The 12,737-nt window shown below is 49.1% G+C and overlaps 1 protein-coding gene across 4 annotated transcripts in view; it reads right to left on the bottom strand.

Annotated features, from left to right (window-relative positions):
• Positions 1–12,737, bottom strand: part of GIT1 (GIT ArfGAP 1) — a 54,427-nt gene that overhangs the window by 20,263 nt on the left and 21,427 nt on the right. For 2 of the 4 annotated variants that reach the window (XM_081945407.1, XM_081945408.1), the window contains exons 2-10: positions 10,772–10,905; positions 9,029–9,141; positions 8,452–8,557; positions 7,061–7,147; positions 6,844–6,974; positions 4,677–4,771; positions 3,805–3,847; positions 1,582–1,608; positions 12–60 (exon numbers count right to left, since the gene is read on the bottom strand). In XM_081945407.1, coding sequence (XP_081801533.1) covers positions 12–60; positions 1,582–1,608; positions 3,805–3,847; positions 4,677–4,771; positions 6,844–6,974; positions 7,061–7,147; positions 8,452–8,557; positions 9,029–9,141; positions 10,772–10,905 — 785 coding nt within the window. The remainder of the gene's footprint in view (positions 1–11; positions 61–1,581; positions 1,609–3,804; positions 3,848–4,676; positions 4,772–6,843; positions 6,975–7,060; positions 7,148–8,451; positions 8,558–9,028; positions 9,142–10,771; positions 10,906–12,737) is intronic. The other 2 variants (XM_081945409.1, XM_081945410.1) reach the window with 1 other exon arrangement.

Genomic DNA, 12,737 nt, shown 5'->3' with positions numbered 1-12,737 from the left:
GCCTCACTTACCGCCTGCAACTTCTTCTTCGCCGCCTTGGCCAGCTCCGAAAGGTCTAAGCTGGGGGGGGGGGGGAGAAAGATGCATCAGTGCCCCCATCCCATTGCTCCTTCCCACTGGATGCCCCCGACCCCCCCCGACCCAAACAGCCCTCAGAAATCCGGTTCAAATCTCTGGGACCCCCCAGTGGAGAATGACAACCACGTTTATTTAGAGGGGCAGCCACGGGTGGGTTGATGGACGGAGATGGAAGATCTCCCATTAGAGAGAGAAATCTAGTTTGGTCTAGGGCTTGAGGTACAAGGCGACTGGGAGTTCTAGTCCCGCCTTAGGCATGAAAGTCAGCTGGATGACTTTGGGCTAATCACCAGGAGATTGGGAATTCTAGTCCTGCCTTAGTTATGAAAGCCGGCTGGGTGACTTTGACCCAATTATCAGGAGATTGGGAATTCTAGTCCTGCCTTAGTTATGAAAGCCGGCTGGGTGACTTTGGGCCAATCACCAGGAGATTGGGAATTCTAGTCCTGCCTTAGTTATGAAAGCCGGCTGGGTGACTTTGGGCCAATCACCAGGAGATTGGGAATTCTAGTCCTGCCTCAGTTATGAAAGCCGGTTGGGTGACTTTGAACCAATCACCAGGAGATTGGAAGTTCTAGTCCTGCTTTAGTTACTGAAGCCGGCTGGGTGACTTTGGGCCAGTCACCAGGAGATTGGGAGTTCTAGTCCTGCCTTAGTTATGAAAGCCGGCTGGGTGACGTTGCGCCAATCACCAGGAGATTGGGAGTTCTAGTCCTGCTTTAGGCATAAAAGTCAGCTGGATGACTTTTTGGCCAAACACCAGGCGACAGTGAGTTCTAGTCCCGCTTTAGGCCTGAAAGCCAGCTGGATGACTTTGGGCCCACCAGGAAAGGGTGAATTCTAGTCCTGTCTTAGGCATGAAGGCCGGATGAGGGGCTTTGAACCAATCACCAGGCGACGGTGAGTTCTAGTCCATGGGTGTCCAAACTTGGCAACTTTAAGACTTGTGGAGTTCAACTCCCAGAATTCCCCAGCCAGCAGAGCTGGCTGGGGAATTCTGGGAGTTGAAGTCCACAAGTCTTAAAGTTGCCAAGTTTGGACACCCCTGTTCTAGTCCCACCTTAACCACGAAATCCAGCTGGCTTCTCTCAGCCCAGTCCAACCTCACAGGGTTGTTGTTATTGTGGGAAAAGCAGAAGGAGGAAGAAAAGTGTGTTGGATCTATTTCGCTGCCTTGGCTTATTTGTAAAAATCATAAACGGCAGGATCCAAATAAATAAATAAATCTCCCGGGATCCCGGATCCAACCTCAACCGCCCGGAGGTCTCTGGACAGTGAGACGGGCAGCATATAAATTTAATCTAATCCAGCTTTGGGATTTCTCCCGCTTGGGGAGCCGAAGGCACGGGGGACCACGGTGGGCCTGAAATGTCCCAGCCTCCCCCTTCTCCAGACCCTTCCCCACATGCACGAGGCCCCCACAATACGGGGGGGGGGCAGCGGAGGGGACGGGGAGGGGGAGGCGAGGGCGATGCATGCAGGGGAGAGCGGAGCCCTCCGTACCTTTGCGACATGCATTTGGGGCGCACTCTGAATTCCGTAAAGAGCAGCAGGAAAGAAAGAGGAGGAAGTTAGAAAGAACTGGGGGGGGGTCAGAGGGGACAGCGTCAGCCATACCTCCCCCCTCCCCCAAAACTGCAGGCTGGCTTTCCCGTCCTCAATCAATCAATCAATCAGAATAGAGCTGGAAGGGACCTTGGAGGTCTTCTAGCCCAACCCGCTCCTCAGGCAGGAAACCTTACACCACTTCAATACCGCTTCACATCCGATCTTGGGTCTCTCGCACCCAGAACCGGCTGTCCCTCGGCCTGCTGGACAGGCGTTTCTTTCCCCTAATGCAGTGTTGGAGAACCTTTTTGGCACCGAGTGCCAAAACGGGAGAGCGCACATGCCAGAAACCGGAAGAGCTGCTGCCCAACGCGCATGTGCGTCAGTTCGTCTTCGTGCGCACATGTGGGCCAGGAAAAAGAAAACCGGAAGATCATCTTCCAGGCACATCCATGCACACCGGACGGCTTCTCTTCTGGATTCTGGGACTTTGTGCGCATGAAGACTAGCTGGCTGGCGCACAGGAACCTGGGCGATGGCTCTGCGTGCCACTTTCAGCATGCATGCCATAGGTTTGCCATCCTGGCCCTAATGCAACTTAAAACCGTTCTGCCCATGCCTTGTATCTGAGACACAGGAAGTCCACGACTTACGACTGTCCGTTTAATGACCATTTCCAGTTGCAGCGGCATTAAAATAAACGTGAACTACGACCATTTTTCACACTTACAACCGTGGGTCGTGTGGTCCAAATTCAGACGCTTCGTAGCTGACTTATATTTATGACGGTCGCAGTGTCTGGGGGGGGGGGGGGTAATCAATGCGGAAGCCAGTCCCCTTCAACCCCTGAGTGACTCACTTAGCAACTGCAGTGATTCACTGAACAGCCCTGGCAAGAAAGGTCCCAAAAAGGGGCGAAACTCATTTAACGACGGCATAGGAACAGCCATTTTGGGACCAACTGGTGAAGTCGGATTCACTTAATGATCGTGTGCTCACTTAACGGCCGCAGTGATTCACTGAACAGCCCTGGTAAGAAAAGTCACAAAAAGGGGCGAAACTCATTAAACAACGGCATAGGAACAGCCATTTTGGGATTCACTGGGGAAGCCGGATTCATTTAACAACCACGTATCTTACTTAACAACCGCAGTGATTCACTTAACAACCCTGGCCAGAAAGGTTGTAAAAGCTGGCTCGGGAATTCTGGAGTTCACTTTTCTTAAAAGATGCCAAGATTGAGAAATGCTGCATTAAATGGATAACTAGATTACAGAGTTACACATTTAAAATGTTACCCATTTAACAACAGCATAGCAACAGAAATTTGGGGGTCCATTGTGGTCGTAAGTTGAGGACTGCCTGTATATATAAGTGCTTCAAACTCTTCTAACCAATACATGGCAATTAATTCATTGGCTATAATTGTACTTTCCCACAAAGTTGTAAAAAGTTCTGTCTTACTGAATCTCACTTTAAGATTTCGTTTAATGCAAAGCAGGGAAAGAAGGTAAATCAATTAATTCATGAGGGTCATTCTCACTTTAGGACAGATTATTTCTGACGTGGTTGCATGGGACTTTTTTTTAAAACCACTTTTTTATTGGGAGGGGGGGCTAAAAAGGAATTCTCGGCAGCTGGAATGACCTCCCCCCCCCCCACATTAGAACCACTACTGACCTCCGCTCCTTCCGACAGAAACTGAAGACACACCTGTTCCGACTGGCTGGTTTGGCATAATTTATAACGTCTACCTCCTGGCATACACATTCTTACTGGTTTTTAGAGGGATATTTTTTAAATTTAACCTGATATGACATTGGGATTTTAAATTTTGTACATTTCGATTTATTTATTTAGCTGTACAGTTTGGCATATTTTACCCTCCTCTCATATACGTATTATTACTATGTTTTAATTTGTTGTATTTTTGATACGGACTGTACACCGCCCCGAGTCCCTTTCGGGAGAGGGGGCGGTATATAAACGCTAATAAATAATAATAAATAATAATAATAAATAATAAATAAGCCAAGAGAAAAAAGTCTATTTTGGAACAGGATCCCAGAGGGGCGATGCCTGGCCGAGAATGGCCACGAGGGGGCAGCATCTCCTCCCTTAAAGAGCAGAAAGGAAGTGTGGGGGTGGGGGGGTTTAAAGGGGAGGGGGAGCTCTTACCTGTCTGCCATCTGTGGAATGATGTAATGGCCGTTCTTGTGATCTAAGGGGGAAAAAACAAGGTGAGCCAAAATCTGATCAATACCTGATAGATTAACTATCAAGCTCACAGATCACCAAGGACCCCCCAGTCCTCCTCCTCCTCCCTGCAAGCCCCTCTCCCTTCTAACACTGAAGATTTTGCCTAGTTTGGTCATGAAACGTCTTCAAGAAACAAACCCAGTTCAGAGAGTACCAAGGACTCAACAGTTGCCCTCCTCCTCCTCCTCCTCCTCTTCACAAACCCCTCCTCCTTCTAGCACTGATGACATTACCTAGTTGGGTCATGAAACGTCTGCAAGAAAACTGTCCAAGTTCAGAGAGCACCAACAGCCCTCCTCCTCCTCCTCTTTTCCTCCTCTTCCTCCTCCACCTCCTCCTCTTTGAAAACCTCTCTCCCTTCTAGCACTGATGCTGTTACCTAGTTGGGTCATGAAACGTCTGCAAGAAAACCACTAAGCTCAGAGAGCACCAAGGACCCTATAATCTTCCTCCTCCTTCCCTTCCTCTTCCTCCTCCTCCTCCTCTCCACAACCCCCCCTTCCCTTCTAGCACTGATGATGTTCCCTAGGTGGGTCATGAAACATCTGTAAGAAAACCACCAGGCTCAAACCGGACCCCACAGTCCACTTCCTCCTCCTCCCCCTCCTCCTCCTCTTTGAAAACCTCTTCCTTCTAGTTCTGATGCTGTTACCTAGTTGGGTCATGAAACATCTGGAAGAAACCCACCAAGGAGCCCTCATTTCAACCCCAAGCTCCATCTATTCTCCTCCCCAAACTGCTCTGCGTGCCCTTACCCAGTCAGGACCCCCCTGGGGCCGCCATTCCCTTACCTGGCTTGCGCCCACAAAGGTAGAAGGCCAGTCGGTCGGTCAGTTCGTACTGGCATTCTACCAGTCGCTCGGCCAGTTCGTGTTGGGACGCCTGTCTGCGGAGAGGAAAGACCAGGTAAGCCAGACACCGGGACTCAACCCAGCCGGAAGAGTTGCGTCACGGGGCAGGTAGGGGGCAGGGGGCTGATCTAGAATTGCATGCACACCTGAGCCCACCTTCACTCTTCCTGGGCCAAAATGGGCCCAGGTGTTTTGTGGTGCAGAGCACTGGAGGTATGGTCAGTTGTTTAGGATCCTAGAGTTGAATAGAGCTGGAAGGAATCCTGGAGGTCTTCTAGTCCAGCCCCCAGCCCAAGCAGGAGAACCTACACCACCTCAGACAAATGGTTTCCCAGTTTCTTTTTTAAAACCTCCAGTGATGGAGCAACCACAACCTCTGGTGGCAAGCTGTTCCACTGGTTAATTGTTCTCACTGTTAGGAAGTTTCTCCTTAGTTTCAAGTTGCTCCTCTCCTTGATTAGTTTCCATCCATAGCTTCCTTTCCTTCCTTCCTTCCTTCCTTCATCCGCTCATCTTCCTTCCCCTTATTTTTCCTTCATTCCTTCCTTCCCTTCCTTCCTTCTTCCCCTCTTTCTTCCTTCCCTCTTATTTTCCCTCCTTCCTTCCTTCATCTGCTCATCTCCCCTCCCCTTATTTTCCCTTCCTTCCTTTTTCTTTCCTTCTTCCCCTTATTTTTCCTTCCTTCCATGTCATCTCCCTTCCTTCCTCTTATTTTCCCTTCCTTCCTCCTTCCCTCCCTCCCTTCCAGAATCAGAGAATCCTAGGGTTGGAAGGGAACCTGGAGGTCTTCTAGTCCAGCCCCCTGCTCAAGCAGGAGATGCTATCCCGTTTCAGGCACATGGCTGCCCAATGTCTTCTTAAACACCTCCAGTTATGAAGCACCAGAACTTCTGGTGGCCAGCTGTTCCACTGGTTAATTGTCCTCACTCTTAGGAAGTTTCTCCTTAGTTCCAGGTTGCTTCTCTCCTTGATGAATTTCCCTTATTCAGCGGTCTAAACACACCATCGTTGAAAACTCACTTAACAACTGCTTTGCTTAGCAATGGGCTCAACTGTGGTCGTAAGTCAAGGACGACCTATGGAACTTGGATTCACGCTTATGACCCTGGCACCATCTTCGTAGTTCCATGATCATTTTTGCCTTTATGACCTGCTCTAACAATTCTGCAGTCATGGGATTTACTATTTCTGACCCTTCTCCGCTGATTTCCAGCAAAATGCACCCCTGGTGGAGGCTGGATTCCTTAACCGTCATGCGATTCACTTAATGACCATCACAAACATTGTCACCGAATTGGGTCCAGTTTCAACATGACCACAATAACTTATGACTGACGTCCAGGCCCAATTGCCATCCTAAGTCGAGGATTACCTGCAGTGCATTCCTGCATTCCTCAGGGTTAGGCTGGATGACCTCTTAATGCCCCTTTCCACTTGTGATGGATTGGATCAGGCAAGAAGGTGCAAATTTGGATCTTGTCTAAATGCAGTGAGTCCTCGACTTACAACAGTTCGTTTAGTGACCGTTGCAACGGCACTGAAAACTCCATTTTTCACACTTATGACTGTGGCAGCCATCCCCATGCCCATGTGATAAAAATCTCAGATGCTTGGCAATTGACTCCCATTTATGACGGTCGCAGTGATCCCCTTTTGCGACCTTCCGACAAGCCAGGTCCACAGGAAAAGAACATTCTCCAGGTTCCTGGGAGTTCTAGAAGCTCGTCTAGGTAGACCTCGACTTGTGACCACAATGAAGCCCAACATTTCTGTGGTTAAGTGGGATATCTGTTAAGTGAGCTTGGTCCCCCGGCTGTTAAGTGAAGCCAGATTCACTTAATAACCGTGTGACTGACAAACACGGCGATTCGCTTAACAACAGCGGCACGAAAGGGGTTAACCGTCATGCGATTCAAAGTGAGCTTCGTCCCGTTTTGCGACCTTTCGTGCCACTGTTGCTAAGCGAATTTTAATCGCCGTGGTTGTCAGTCACGACAACCTGGCTGGGGAATTCTGGGAGTTGAAGTCCACAAGTCTTAAAGTTGCCAAGTTTGGACACCCCTGCTGTAGACGAATCTGCCCCCCCCTCCCGCCCCATGGCCCCCACCTGGCGTAGTCGATGGGGGTCCGGCCATTCACGTCGGGGGCCCCTGGGTCAGCTCCATATACCACCAACAGCTCCGCCTGCAGCCCCTGGCCGGCTTTGGCAGCCACGTGAAGAGGCGTGGTCCCTTTCTCCTAAAAAAAAGAAGAAAAGAAGCCCATGGGAACTCTGCACATGCCCAGAAGCTCTGGACCGAGGTACAGATCAGCCTCGGACTTACCGGGTGGAAGAAGTTGGCTTGGGCCCCCAAGGAGAGAAGGCGCAAACAGGTCTCCAGGTTGCCTGTTCGGACGCTGGAATGCAGTTGCTGGGGGGAAAAGGAGATTCGAGGGCTGAGAAGGGACTTCAACTCCCAGAATTCCCCTGACAGCCAATTTCCTCCCCCCCCCCCCACATCACTGGCTGGGGAACTCTGGGAGTGGAAGTTCTCAGGTCTTAAAGATTGAGATGGACTGATCTAAATCCCCTAATGTGGCCTGGTCGTCTGTCTGTCTGTCATCACTGCTCTATCATTGATCCTTCTATTGTCTATCTTATCAGTTTTCACTGATCTATCATGAATCATCTATTTATGTATCAATCATCAATTATCTGATTTATATAGCTATAAATTATATCTATCTATCGATCTATCTATTTATCGATATCCATCTATGTATCTCTATCTATCTATCATCTATCTACCTACATCTATCTATCTATCATCTATCTATCTATCTATCTATCTATCTATCATCTATCTATCTATCTATCTATCATCATCTATCTATCTATATTATCTATCATCTATCTACCTACCTATCATCTATCATCATCCTATCCTATCTATCTGTCTGTCTGTCTGTCTAATTATTTATCCATCTATCTATCCATCCATCCATCCACCCACTCACCTACCCACCCACCCAACTATCTATCTACCTACCTACCTAATCATCTATCTATCTATCTATCTATCTATCTATCTATCTATCTATCTATCATCTATCTATCTATCATCTATCTATCTAATCTATCATCTATCTATTTATCATCATTGATCTAACATTGATCTATTTATCGACAATCTCTGTCTGTCTGTCTCTCTCTCTCTCTCTCTTATTATCAGTCTACATCTCTCTCTCTCTCTCTCTCTCTCTCTCTCTCTTTCTCTCTCTCATCATCATTGTTCTAACATTGATCTATCTTCAATAGTCTGTCTGTCTCTATCACCTGTCTACCTATCATCTATCATCTTCTTTTAACGACCCATAATCCCTTGCAGGAAGGAGTCTGGGCAATGGAACTGTTTTACTGGCCGGATGCCTTTCCTCTCACCAATGCGAAGTTATATTTTAGCAGTTCTATTCTCAGTGTGGCCAGAGAGAGAAACATGGGCCTCTACCTAAGATTGAACTCACAGCCTCCTAATTGTGAGGTGAGAGCTCCACCTCTGGACCATCTCCATCTCTCTTTCCCTCCCTCCCTCCCTCCCTCTCTCTTATTCTCTCCATCTCTCCCTCTCCATCCATGTCTTTAAACAAACTCTTTCAGACAAGGAGATTTCCAGAAGACCACAAAGGAGGGCAGGAGCGTGTGCACCCCCCCCCCCACAAGCACACCCACACTCACCTTGCTGAGATCCTTGGCGGTGACCCCATCATCATCCCGGCACGGGAGCTTATGTACGAAGGCCAGCATCTGGTATTTGGCACGGATGAATTCAGACTTGGTGGGGCTGCGGGGGGCGGTGGGCAAAAGAACATATCAGTTAGGGGTCTTTCTGCCCCCAGGGCTGGCCCTGTCCTTAACTGGGGGGGGGGGGGGTGGCCTTAAGGGGCAAAGCTGCGGTCGAGGCAGGGCAAGAAGCAAGAACAACACACACACACCCCAGAAGCTCAGGCCATAAGCAGGTCTATCCAAAACGGGGTGGGGACCATTATTCCATGCCCCCTTTAATGTGGGGGTCTTTAATTGGCACAACCCTCTTTAGATCCCCATGGATTGCTCTAGCCCAGGGGTCTTCAACCTTGGCAACTTTAAGACTGGTGGACTTCAACTCCCAGAATCCCTCAGCCGGCTTTGCTTCAGGACTGGTGGACTTCAACTCCCAGAATTCCAAACGTTCGGGCCACCTATCGAGGCATTGCACCCTGACACCCCCCCCCACACACACTGAAGCCCTACCCCCCCCAAAAACCCCACTCACTGGACTTTGTCCTGAGGGTTCGCTTTACGGCGCCCGCTCTGCACTTGCGCCGGATCGAGGAGGGAGTGCTCCCAGATGGAGTTGGCGCCATTGCTGACAAGCGTGTGAACCATCTGGAAGAGAAGGCAAATTTTTTTTGAGTGGGGAGGGGGGAGGTTGAGAGGAAGGGGGTGGGGGGAGATTATGAGGAGCACATATTGAGGGATACCCCCCCCCAACACACACACACACGCACTCCCCTCCATGCCAGGAAGGCTTTCCCCAGGAACAGATCTCCTCTGTTCCTTCTGCTCATCCAGCAGCTCACCCGCTTCCTTGGCACGCAGGTGCCAACCCCAGATTCCCTTCCCATGTTCTCCCTCCCCCCCTCCCTCCCTCTCTCCCTCTTGATCTCTACAGCTCCCCCTCCCCCCTACAGCTCTCTCTCCCCCTCTCTCCCCCTCTCTCTCCCACTCTATCTCTTTCTCTCTTTCTCCCTCTCTCTACAGTTCTCCCTCTCCCTCTCTACTCCCTCCCTCTCCCTCTAAAGCTCTCTCCCCCTCCCCTTCCCTCCCCACTCTCTCCATCCCTCTCTCTACAGCTCCCTCCCCCTCCCTCCCTCTCCCTCCCCACTATCTCCCTCCCTCTCTCCCTCGCTCTACAGCTCTCTCTCGCCCTCCCTCCCTCTTCCTCTCTCCCTCCCCCTCTCCCTCTCTCCTTCTCCATCCCTTTTTCTCCATCTCCCTCTCTCCCTACAACTCCCTTCTCTCCCTCCCTCCCTCTGTCTGCCTCTCTCTCTCCACCCTTAAACTGGGAATCTTGGTATCTTTTTTTTGGGTGGGGGGGAAGGAGGGCGGTTTAGGAAGGGCTCACTGTTCTACTTTCACTATTGATTAATAAGTGGGAGGGGTCTTTAAGGGTTATGTCAGCTCCCACCCGGCTGTTTGGGGAGCAGGGGGCCGGTAAGGAAGGAAATGTACGGTTGTGATGTTTTACGTGGTTGCTTTGATCAATGTGGCTAAGCAGGCCAAGAGCAAGAAGGCAGCATGTAAATTTAATTAATAAAAAAACAGAAATAAAGGAAATAAATAAATAAATAAAATAATAAATAAAATAAAATAAATAAAATAAATAAAATAAATAAAATAAATAAAATAAATGAAATAAATGAAATAAATGAAATAAATGAAATAAATAAAATAAATAAAATAAATAAAATAAATAAAATAAATAAAATAAATAAATGAAATAAATGAAATAAATGAAATAAATAAAATAAATAAAATAATAAATAAAATGATATAATATAATATAATATAAAATAAAATAAAATAAAATCAGCAGAGGGCAGGACAAGAACCAATGGATGGAAACTAATCAAGGAGAGAAGCAACCTGGAATTAAGGAGAAACTTTCTGACTATGGGAACAATTAACCTGTGGAACAGCTTGCTGCCAGAAGTTGTGGGTGTGAAGTCTGGGCAACTGAATGGAGCTAGCAGAGTGTTTTAATGGCCGGATGCCCTTCCCTGTCGCCAATGTGGAGTTTTGTTCAGCAGATAGATTCTCATTCCGCCCAGAGAGAGAAATCTCTGCCTCTACCTAGGATCGAACTGCCAGCCTCCTGGTTGTGAGGCAAGAGCGCCACCTCTAGGCCATCGCACCACCCAACCATATAAAAATCCATGCCCAATAAAATTGGTGAAGGGAAGCAGGGGGTACCCATAAGCCCCACGCCCAGAAGAGGGACCCCCCCCGCACTCACCTGGAGCAAGGTGGCCGACCAGGGGCTATGTCGCAGGTGCTTCACGATGGAAATATGGCGGCCCAAACTCCGATGGACGCTGCAACACTCATCACAGACCAGGACCCCCCGGTTGATGGACGCCCAGCCGGGGTCTGGAGAGGGGGAGAAGGGAGGGGGGAGGGCAGTTGTGAAGCGGGTGAGGAAAAGGGGGACAGCCTGGGGAGGCGTGTTGAGAGGGACTGCAGAAACCATGCTCCACCATCACAGCCCACGCGGGACTGAGAGTAACTTTATTCTCACCTTGAATGTAGACTAAGCGGCATCTACAAAATACAGGAGGGGAGAAATGCATTCTCCACCTTTTCATATGTGCCCTCCCTTTCCCCCTCTTTCCTCCCTCCCTTCCTCTTTCCTTCCTTCCCACCTTCCTTCTCCTTCCTTCCTTCCCCTTCCTCCCTCCCTCCCTTTTTCCTTCCTTCCTCCTGCTTTACTCCCTCCCTTTCCTTCCTTCCCTCATTTTCTTCCTCCCTCTTTCCTTCCTCCCCTTCCTTCCTTCACCTTCCTTTCTCCCTCCCTCCCTCCCTTTTTCCTCCCTCCCTCCCTCTTTCCTTCCTTCCTTTCTTCCTCTCTCCCTCTTCCTCCTTCCCTCTTTCCTTCCTTCCTTCCCCTTGCTTTCTTTCTCCTCCCTTTTCCTTCCTTTCCCACTCTCCCTTCCTTCTTCCCTTCCCTTCCTCCCTCTTTCCTTCCTCCTTCCCTCCCTCACTTTCTTTCCTTCCTCCCTCCCCCTTGCTTTCTTCCCTCACTCCCTTCTCCTTCCTTCCCTCCCTCCCATCCTTTTTCCTTCCTTCCTTCCTTCCTCCCTCCCTCCTCCTTCCTTCATTCCTTTCCCCCTTCCTTAGAATAACTTTATTGTCACTTTTAATGTACACGAATCAACATAAATTAAAAAGAAATTTCTTTGCATACAGCTGCCAAAGGATCACCACTTCCAATATACACTACATAAAAATATGACAAAATAAATAAATACAAAAGGATGCATATACGTCCCATGACCCAGAGGAAGAAGGCGCTCTAGTTGTCTGAAAAGAGGAGACCTTGGTTTGGGAAAAGAGGGCCTGGGCTCTGCTTGTGGGGTGGGGTGCCGGGGGGGGGGGCCCTTGTGGAGGCCGGGCACTTAAAAATCCCCCTTTTCCTTTGAAATGAGTCCTGCTGACCCTTTGAAAATCTCCTTTCTTTCTTTCTTTCTTTCTTTTTCTTTCTTTCTTTCTTCTTTCTTTCCTTCTTTCTTTCTTTCTCTGCGGTTCTTTCTGCTAAGAATTGCACGGGGGGGGGGGGTTATCTGAGGTCAGTGTGCTTTTCACACAAAGGTGTTGCACCCTTTTGCAGTCACAACATGATGCCATCTCCAGTCAAGGGAGGGGATTTCTCTATTTCTCTTATTCCCCTTTTGGGAAGAAGGATTCGGATCCTGCCGGTCCCTTAAAAACCAAGAAACGCATTCTGCACATGCTCAGAAGCCAGTGAAAACCAGGACCCACTGACCCCAAAGTAGGGCGGCCCTTGTCGTAAGATTACAGGAGGGCCTCAACTTACGACCCACAACTGAGCCCAAAATTTATAGGAATCAGTCTCCAAATGTCTGAATTTTGATCACATGACCAGGGGGAGGCTGCAATGGATGAAGTGTGAAAATGGGGAAAGAGAGAGAGGGAGAGGGAGAGGGAGAGAAAGGGATGGAGAAGGAGAGAGGGAGAGAGAGAGAGGTGTAGAGAGAGGAAGAGAGGGATGGAGAGAAAGGAATGGAGAGAGGGAGAGAGGTGTAGAGAGAGGAGGAGAAAGGGATGGAGAGAAAAGGATGGAGAAGGAGAGGGAGAGAGATGGAGAGAAAGGGAGAGAGATGGAAAGAGAGAGAGGGGGGGAGAGAGGAAGAGAAAGGGATGGAGAAGGAGAGGGAGAGAGATGATGAGAAGGAAAGAGGGAG

Source organism: Natrix helvetica (assembly GCF_964273705.1).
Source record: "Natrix helvetica genome assembly, chromosome: 2".
NCBI classification, from domain to species: domain Eukaryota; kingdom Metazoa; phylum Chordata; class Lepidosauria; order Squamata; family Natricidae; genus Natrix; species Natrix helvetica.
Note: the sequence above shows the minus strand (reverse complement) of the source record. Positions and strands in the feature narration are given on the sequence as shown.